The following is a 10,043-nucleotide window of genomic DNA, read 5'->3' on the forward strand; positions in this document are numbered from 1 at the left end:
AATAATAAATACTTAATATTTTATTATTAAAAAATATCAATTAATATTAATTTAATTAATAGACAAATATTTTAATATTCTCTAACATGATCCGAAAAAAAAAATTAACATTGTTTCTCAATTATGGGTTGGATACAACTTCGACTAAAATAAGAAAGGAGATCAATAACATAGTGAAAATGTATATTTTCAAGGGTTTATAGGGGGCATCAAAGTAATTTGACCGTGCTAGTTGCATCTAAATGCCTCACAAGGGATATTGCTGGTGTTTCTCTCTATTGTCAAGGAAATTTCTCTAATCAGGATCACACCATTGTCCATGCTACAAATTATTATCTTTAATTTTTATTTTTGTTTTAATCCATTTTGGATTTGACCACTGAGGAAGCTTGAGAAAATTTTTTCGGGAGGCCAAAGATTTTCTTGTAACATAAAATATATCATGATAACAAAATTAAATTAAAATTTGGTAAAAACTTTTAATATGCAGCCATTAGCCCTGCAGCAATAATAATACTCCAAATTAATGGCTTTGATCCTACCATCCATGCAAGTCCAAGACTCTGCACAAAAGCATAAAGAATAAGCCTTTTTCTCCGTAATAATATCTTTTTGAAAGATTCTTTTATTGAATCTCTGAATCATTTTTTAATGTACTAACAACGAATATATATATATGATTTATGAGAAATAACAAGAAGTTGTTGAAAGTGATGATCTATATATAAGATACCGTAAGTAGAGACGATGCCACAAGTATAACTCCAAATGTGAAGGAATATTCTCCGGTTGCCAAAGGAAGATCTGGTTTATTAATCTACACAAAATTTATAACAAAGGTAAAAATAAATAATAAGAAAACAAAATATGCAACTTAAAAGGCAATAAGGTTAAATAATTATTTATGACTATACGTTCGGAGTACTAAAAAATACTACTAACTAAAGTGAACTAAAACAGAACCAAGCCATTTTAAAGAAATAGGTTTTCTAAAGTAAAAAATTCAATTGAAATCACGTTTTTTCATAAAAACAAAATTATAAAAACCAGTGTTGTGATTTGATTTTGGTTTCAAATCAAATAAAATTGGTTTTACAAAATAGTGTCTTTCTCTTTTAGAAAATCGTGTCAATCGTCCCACAGTTTGATCATATCAATTGTATCAACCAACTCAATTGTCCAAGTCGATTTTTTCGGTCTAATATTTTGGTCGTCTACGTCGGATAATCAGATCAACCAGGATGATTGGATAACTTACACTAATTGTTTGGATTGGTCGATTACCGATGAGTTAAAACAGTTATTTATATATAAACCGACTAAAACTAATTTTTATCTAGTGAAAACTATTTTTATATATAGAGTTGCTACATATCCAATCATTTTTGTCAACAAAGCCTAATCAAGTTGACCTAAACCCAACAAAAACTATTTTTATTATACGTAGCGTGTACACGCGCGCTTCACATCGAAAGCGCACTAAGACTATTGAAAGGTTGGAAATCCGGATTCTTAATCTGAAAAGCGCTGGTTCGAGCCCACTAATGTAAACGAAATTCCGCTTCACTTTGTATTTGTTCTTCGTGCTCCTCCTCCTCCTTCTTCTATTGGTAATGTATGTTGTTGCTATGTTTTTGTTTTTATAGAGTTTTCTAGAGTTTATCTTCCCCTTTTGGTAATGTATGTTGTTGATATTTTTTTCTTTTTTCTTTTGTTTTATTCTTCTAAAGAGAGTAAATCAAGAATAATTTTGAAAAAATGAAATAAAAAGGAGAAGATAAAGAAAAAAAGATGAAAAAGAAGAAGAAGGCGAAGTAGAAGATGAGGAGGAGGAGAAAGAAGAGTTTTGAATTGTGCAGGACAACGAGACCAAATGCACCGAAATCACATAGTGATTGCGACATAATTAACCCAGAAATGCACCGAAGTTACATAATAATTGTGACACATTTTATGAATTTGAATTTGGATAGAATGCATAATTTTCGGTTCATTTATTATTACACAATGGTGTTTTTATAATAATATTTTGGTTCATTTGGAGTCCAGGTGTGTTGTCGATGAACAATTTATCCCAAAGGTTGGGATGGCTTTCAAGACAAATTGAATGGAATGGAATGAAATATAATGCAATTGAATAAAGTGATAATGAATAATTTCATTCTTCTTTGCTAAAATTAGTGTTACTTATAAATTTGAATTTGGATAGAATGTAGGAGTTTCTGAATTTATAAAATGCATAATTTTCGGTTCATTTGTTATTACACAATAGTGATGTTATAATAATATTTTGGTTCATTTTTAGTCGAAGTGGCACTACTAGAAAACTAGTTATTACAGACGGATATTTCCGACGGATTTTATCCCACGGAAATACAGACAGAATTTCAGAGGAATTTTTTGTCGGAAAACCAAAAAAATGGATTAGCATAAATTACAGACGGAAAAGAGAATCCGTCGATAATTCCGTCGGAAAAATTATTTTTTTTCAGTGAGAAATGGTTACAGACGGAAAATTCGTCTGTAACTAAGTAAACAAAACGGTGCATTTTATTAAATTATTACAGACGGAAAATCCGTCTGTAATTTAAAATTTTTCGTCGGAAATGTTATATTCTGCGTTTTATGATCGATTGTGCCGAAAGCCCCAAACTCTATTCATTTACAGCACCAAATCAAACGAGCTCAACCCAGCTTCTTCTTCTCCGTCGACCAGCTTCTTCTTCTCCTTTCCTCACCCACAGTGCCACCGCCGGCTACCCTAACCGCCGCAGCTACCTTCTCCTTCTTCTCCTCTTCTTCTTCTCCTTCTTCTCCATCATCTCCTCCAGTCAATGCTGCGGCTACCTTTGCGCAAGCCCTAGCTCCGTGGTGACCAAAATCGGTTCCACCTCTCTCTTTTCCCCCTGTTCGAACCGTAGAGAGTTCAATTAATTTTGTTTAGTTAGTTTGATTGTTTCTGCTTCCAGGTTTTGGTTTCAAAATTCTTTTAATTTCTGTTGAGTTCAATTAATTTCGTTTAGTTAGTTTGATTTTAGTAATTAGTTTAATTAGATTTGTTTTCTGATTAGTGGATTTTTAGGTTGTTAAAATAGGATTAGATTAGGTTTTGATTCTGAATACCTGAGAAATGTTTAGATTGTTAATCTGGATTGCTGAACAAACAGAATTCAGAGAAACACTTGTGAGTTTTTCTTTTTCTTCTTCCCTCCCCTCTATGAATTTCGCTGTGCACACCAAGTGTTCAATGGTTTGCTTATTTGTTGGTTTGACCTAACATGCACATCAAATGTTTGTTGCTTTTCTTTTATGTGTACATAAGTAGTAATATGTATCTTTATTCTTGCTATTTCACTCTTAATTAATTATTTTTATGTTGCAAGTTCTGTCAAGGGGAGGGGAGACTGTAGAGATGACTACTGACCATGAATCTAATACTGAGCGGGGCAGCATTGAGAACAGAGGTGGCTTTGTCTCAAACATGCCAGGTTCTTCAACTAACCCTGAATTCTATGCTTTGTTGCTACTAATATTCAGTGCTGATTTTTGTGTTTTCATTCATCATTCCTTTTACTATAGGAACTTGAGTTTCGTATGCTGTGATATTAGTTTACTCAATTCCTTTTACTATAGGGCAGTGTTTCTTAGAGAATATTTCTACTTCTACCCTCCTAGCCAGAACAACAATCTCTGCTGTCTATCAAACTGCAAAATTAATCAGTTCTGTCCCTAATGTGTCATATCAGAAGAAGGCAAGCATTCCTACATAGACTGGAAATAACATTTCTACCTATTCAGCTTTATTCATTTATCTAAAGACATAGGGTGTTTCCTGGACTTATTCCTAGCTTTTCCTGATGCCTTGTTCCATCAATTGCTTGTGGCCATGGCTCATCCGGACCGTGAAAGACAAATTGGAGCACATAGTGTCTTCTCTATGGTGCTTATGCCATCAATGGTTTCTCCTTGGTTGGACCAGAAAACAAAGATGGCTATGAAGGAACAGAGTTTATAAGAGGATGATGAAGAGGATGATGAAGTCCCAAAACTAGTTCATCAGTTTTATTTTCTGAAGCTTTGGCCATCATCAGAGCCTGATTCAATATCTCAAATCAAGAAACAAGAGCTCATGGTGGAGAAAATGAACCGAGACATTCGTGAAATCACTGATAAAATCAAAGAGAAAATTGTAAGCATTGATTTCAGCCTTCAATTTTGATATAGAAGACAGAGAATAATATAATGATGTTATGCTGTTTTTGTTAACAGTCAGAAAAGGATTATGTTGCGTATGGGATGAGAAGCTCATACTACTGGAAAATGGAATGGAGACGCCGCGTCGCGCGAAAAGGGAAGATACTAAGTAACTTGTATGTGGTTCTTGATGAATTGTGTTTCATGAACAATGCACCTAGGAGAAGATCTAAGAAGGAGAAATGCTTCACGGAAGAAGAGATTGATAACCATGTAAGAGCTTAGAAATTTAGTAGGATATATATTGTGCTGTGATTAATCTCTATTTACATCTTGCACTTGATAACAATGTACATTGTATAGAATCTAAATTCATTGATGCGACACGGAAGCATGAGTCTCGCAGACAAAAAGCGAATTCTGAGAAACATAAACACTCATCAGAGAGATGCTGATAAATTTCAGTCACTAGAAGTGCTTAGAAATGCTGTAATTTAAGGACTTATAAGTTATGATCTTTGATTTGATTAAAAATTTATACCAAGGTAAGCATTGAAGTTTGGAGTGTTGAAAAATTTAAACAGATCAAATGGGGTTACTATGAGAATCATTGCTATAAGCTACTGAGAGAAATTGAACAATTCCAAGACCAAAGGAAATAAACTCTACTATATTTCTTAAGCCCTGTGATATATTTGGTACATTGCACTAAACTTGCTATATCAGCCTTGGGACTTCACATTTGGTTTTGTCAAGGGACAAGTGAATAATGATTCAATAAGTGATATGCTTACAAGGCATTAGTCAATAAACCTCAATTAGGCTCTTCATTTTAGAAGTTGACTTTGATACGGTTGTAATAGACTGCTAGTTTGATGAGTTACTATATTTTTATCAGGAAAATTGTAGTGCAGTTCAATGCTGATATTGCTTATGGCATGCCATGGAAGTTTACTCCTACTCAAAGAGAGGTTTTTCTTTACTTAACACCTTACTGGATGTATGCTGTATTTCCATCAAGAAATAGAATTATAACTTGTGCAAGTATTCATTGAGGAACTTTTACTTATAATTTCTTGGAACCATTAAGTTTACTTATATTATATTATTCTATTAAAGTTCCATTCTTCTAGCTTGGAGAGAACTGTTGATTATCATATTAAATAAAAAAGCTTGGTTGTCACAATTTAATTTCTATAGAGACTGATATAGTATTTTCTGATCTGGTTCTAGTTGCATTTACAGTTAACACTTGCTAGATTGGTAATGTAGCATTATTTGATTATTCTAATAGGTAAGAGTCAAGCCTGGAGAAAGTGCCCTCGCATTTTATATGGCTGAAAACAAAAGTTCCACTCCAATAACTGGTGTTTCTACATATAATGTCACTCCTATGAAGGTAATGACTTTGCTAATATGTAGAAACTATAATCAGATATTCAGTCATGTTTTGCTACATTTGTAAAAGTAGTTGTGTTCATGCTTGCTACTTGAATGGTTTGGGTAAAAGATTGGATTTGATAGAATAAGAGAATACTAATGTGGGATTGGTAAGGTGATAAATATCTTGGTTCCTTAGTTAATGAATCCAGGGAACAGAAAAAATATTTGCTAAGGGATCAACCCTCTTCATGGGACTTAAGCTAGGTCGGGGCGGGTTAGCAGGGTTCTTATTAAAGAGCTTGATTCTGTAAATTTTGTGTAAAATTATTTTTTAAACTGACATCTAATTAGGTGTTTTATATAGTTAAAAGTAACTTCTTTTTGAGATATTTGGTGTGAAAATAAACTGACATCTAATTTCTGTTTCTCATGGTGCATGGGGGTTCTTATACCAGCGAATTTAGCTCTGAATTTCTTTGTATTAGGTGAATTGTTAAAATCTCAATTCTATATTTTTCTACATTAAGCAGTGCGAATTTCACACTAGATCGTCAATTCTGTTTCTCAATGGTCTTTGTGGTGCATGCATGGAAAGAAGTTAGTTATCTGTTCTGATTTCTTCTGTTTTTGATCCAGACAAATCTTTGGTATTGATTGGTTGTTCAGCAGAGATGGTAATAAAAATAGTTGAATTGCTGAAAGGCTTCGCATCTCATGAAGAGATTATGGAGATTCTTGCCACAGTGGCTGTAGATTTGGGGGATGTCATCGATGTGAGTTTCTTGCAGGTCAAACCTTTGAAGGGAGCAATGACTAATGAGGTTTTTGAGATAAACTGGCCAGCCAAAAGTGATGGCCATCTCAGAAGGGTTCAAGTCCGATTATACGGCAAAGGTGTTGAGGTTTTCTTCAACAGGGAGGATGAAATACAAACTTTTGAGAGCATGTCAAAGCACGGTCAGGGTCCATGCCTTCTTGGCCGGTTTGCCACTGGTCGAGTTGAGGAGTTAATTCATGCCAGAGTATGTAATATTCATCTTGTTTTTCCATGTTCTGATTAATTAAATCTAACGTGATTGCAGTGAGTATATTAGGCATGATTGTTTTTGTGAATTGGAGAATATGTGCTTAAATTAAAGTCACCGAGCATTATCTTTTCCATGTTGCTTTCTTATTTTTTAAGTCAAAAAGCTTTCCTTTGGTCATGGTTCTTTGGTTTCATTATTTTATTATCATTTTTTGGAAGATAGATAGGTTGGCCACCATTTCCTATTGGTTCTTTAGATTTATAACAAAAAGCATCTATCGAAAATTAAGTTGAATGGCATCCAGTCATGGTAGATCAGGTTTTTAAGTGCTTCATTTGCATACCCTTTTTGGCCTAATACCTTCTGGATGTTCTTTCTTACTTTATCACCAAAGAAATAATCTAATCAAGTAGTTACCAGATGAACAATTTATGTGATCAAGCAGTAGTGACATTATTTATTCGGATATAAAAATAGCAGCATTCATAGTAGACTAAGAGCTCTTTAGTTTTTTAATCAGCACTTATTTGACGTGAGCAAACGAAGTTAAATGAGGTTAAAATTTATCATAAAGAGAAAAAGAAATTGGAAAGTGGAAACGGAGTAATCAAATTAGGGGAAGAAAAGAAAAGAAACTTGCAATTATATAGTTTAAGTATGTCTCATTAATATTTGCTAAGAAGAAATCTATAATTATTTGCAAGATCTAAGCTTGCTTGTTTGTTTTTGGTTGCCAGAATCACTTTGACCAAGAAAAATGCTCTTCACACAGAACTTGCGTTTAGAAAGAGTCAAAATTCAAGTTTAAAAGCAAATTAAACAACAATACACTATTTTGATTTATCTCATTTTTTTAAAAACAATATATAAGTTATATATTGGTGATTCAGCTGCATAATCCGTGTTTCATATCTAAAGATTTCTTATCCTGTAGGATTTAGATTAATATGGCATATAATTTTAAATTCTTCGGTTGTTTTTCACAGTTCCATGTGATCAGAATTCGAACTGAAACCTGTAGGAAAAAGGTGAGCAGTAATTGTGGTCAATCACATAATAATAATATTGCTTTAGTTATTTCTTTGATGAATGATTATTGTTGGTGTTAATTAAATTTTACAATATACAGGTGAGAAGCTTGGAGCAGATGAACGGAAATCTCCTTCTTGAACTTGTAAGAACTTTGATTTATTTGTTTTGATTAAAAATGATATATAGAGGATGGAAAGAAATGAATTAATGATGGATGCTGATTCATGTCCATATCAGGTTCAAGAAGAATTCATGCACATATGGCTGATGGATGCTGATTCATGTCCATTTTTTAAGAAAGAATTCAGTTAATCTTTCTGTAATATATGTAAAATTGTGTAAAATTTAGTATGGTTGAACAATATGCTGAGGATTATAGTTGATAATACACTTTGTTTATGTTTTGAATTATATTGACTTGTTTATTTATAATAATTTTCTTTTAGTTTTATAATACGATGAATTTGTTTATTTTTTGTAATATTATAAATATTCGAATACAAATTAGATAAAAGTTTGTATTAAATTTATATTTATTTTGTATGAAAACAAGTTTATTTTGCAATTAGAAAAATAAAAAAAATTCTATTTTACCTTACAGACGGATTTTCTGTCTGTAATCAAAACGTGGGATGATTTTCCAAAGTTCAAATTACAGACGGAAAATCTGTCGGAAAATTCGTCTGTAATTACAGATGGAAAATCCGTCAGAAAATCTGTCTATAATTACAGACGGAAAATCCGTCTGAAAATTCGTCTGTAATTACAGACGGAAAATCTATCGGAAAATCCGTCTGTAATTACAGACGAAAAATCCGTTGGAAAGTTCGTCATCTTTGGGAAATGGATAGAAAATTTACAGAGGGAAAATCCGTCGGTAACTTGTAAAAATCCGTCTGTAATTTTCCGACGAAAAAAAATCCGTCGGTAAATAATTTCTGACGGGGCTTTTACAGAGGGACAAAATCCGTCGGTAATTTCGTCGGTAACCAAAAATCCGTCTGTAATAAAGACTAAATCTGTCTGTAAATCTGTCTGTATTAATCCATTTTCTAGTTGTGTGGGTTGTCGATGAACAATTTGTCCCAAAGGTTGGAATAGCTTCTCTTTTTTGAGATGGTCTTCTTTATCATTTTGGTGGTAAGGATCCTATATTGGTTTTCAACAATGTTACTAGCAGCACAAACTATTCTCTAAGTCAGGAAACGAATATCAACAAAACACATTGAATGTATATAGTTGACAAATATTAGAGTTATGACTAATTAAACAAGCACACATGAACAAGTTCAGTAAATTTAAGTGAAATGAAACCAAATGAACATAAATTAAACTAAGAAATGAACCAAAATTTCTTAAGGAATAAAAAATTTAGTCAATACTTAACAGCAGCATCAAGTGAAACTCAGTTAATTCACAAATGAACCGAAATTAGTTTAAATTTGAACAAGCAGTCAAAAAGACTCAATCACCAACAAAAATATATTGAATGTATACAACTGACAAATATCAGAGCCGTAACTAACTAAACAAGCATACATGAACAAGTTCAGCAAATTTAAGCGAAATGAAACCAAATGAACCTCAATTAAACTAAAAGATTAACCGAAATTTTTTAAGAAATAAAAAATTTGGTCAATACTTAACAACAGCAACAAGTGAACCTCAATTAATTTACAAATGAATTGAAATTAGTTTAGATTTGAACAAGCAGTAAAAAAGACTCAATCATCAACAAAAACACATCGAATTCATTTCTAGATCCAAATGAACTTCAAATAAACTAAGAAATAAACCGAAATTATTTAATGATGGCACAAAAAAAAATCAGAACCAATAAAGATGTTAGCAAAATATTGCAGTAAAAAAAAGGCTTTATATCCTAACATTCATTAAAAGAGTGAGCAAAAATAGTTACCAAGTACTAAACATAAGAATAACGACGATATGTAGATGATGATGATGATGATGATGATGATGATGATGATGATGATGATGATGATGATGAAAAGAAAGGAGAAGAAGAAATTCAAATGAGAAAAGGAGAAGGAGAAGGAGGAGGATGAAGTGGTGGTGTTGTTGGTGATGACGATAACGAAAGAAAGATAACAAAAAGGAAAAGAAGAAGACGCAATATTAGGGAAGAAGAAGAAGAAGGAGGGAAGAAGAAAAATGCGTGTGCACAAATTTAAAAGCAGAAGAAGAATTTGAAAGCAGAAGAAGAAGAAGAACGACAGTAAAATATACGCGCATGAATTTGAAATACTTGATTGGACTTGGTTAGGGTTATAACTTGGATGTAGAGCTTTATTCTTTTATATAAATTATTTTAAACTAATTTTTAAATTTAAAATTGATTTTATTTATATAAATTATTGTGAATTAATGCACTATCTATACTATAAA

At 32.4% G+C, this 10,043-nt stretch overlaps 1 protein-coding gene and 2 long non-coding RNA genes across 3 annotated transcripts in view; 1 reads left to right on the forward strand and 2 right to left on the reverse strand.

Annotated features, from left to right (window-relative positions):
- Positions 499-10,043, reverse strand: part of LOC110266031 — a 21,175-nt gene continuing 11,630 nt past the window's right edge. Inside the window, exons 2-3 of the long non-coding RNA XR_002352883.1 lie at positions 734-817; positions 499-563 (exon numbers count right to left, since the gene is read on the reverse strand). This is a non-coding gene — a long non-coding RNA (uncharacterized LOC110266031). The remainder of the gene's footprint in view (positions 564-733; positions 818-10,043) is intronic.
- Positions 2,635-8,048, forward strand: LOC107613960 (probable choline kinase 2). The gene is made up of 9 exons (XM_021109744.1): positions 2,635-3,488; positions 3,634-4,189; positions 4,270-4,467; positions 5,093-5,165; positions 5,489-5,593; positions 6,214-6,599; positions 7,592-7,633; positions 7,735-7,779; positions 7,875-8,048. Exons 6-9 carry the CDS (start codon positions 6,249-6,251, stop codon positions 7,947-7,949), a joined length of 513 nt encoding a protein of 170 aa, XP_020965403.1. The 5' UTR covers positions 2,635-3,488; positions 3,634-4,189; positions 4,270-4,467; positions 5,093-5,165; positions 5,489-5,593; positions 6,214-6,248; the 3' UTR covers positions 7,950-8,048.
- Positions 5,600-10,043, reverse strand: part of LOC110266032 — a 10,305-nt gene continuing 5,861 nt past the window's right edge. The window contains exon 3 of the long non-coding RNA XR_002352884.1: positions 5,600-5,760. This is a non-coding gene — a long non-coding RNA (uncharacterized LOC110266032). The remainder of the gene's footprint in view (positions 5,761-10,043) is intronic.

The sequence above is a fragment of the Arachis ipaensis genome, chromosome B08, assembly GCF_000816755.2.
Source record: "Arachis ipaensis cultivar K30076 chromosome B08, Araip1.1, whole genome shotgun sequence".
Taxonomy (NCBI): domain Eukaryota; kingdom Viridiplantae; phylum Streptophyta; class Magnoliopsida; order Fabales; family Fabaceae; genus Arachis; species Arachis ipaensis.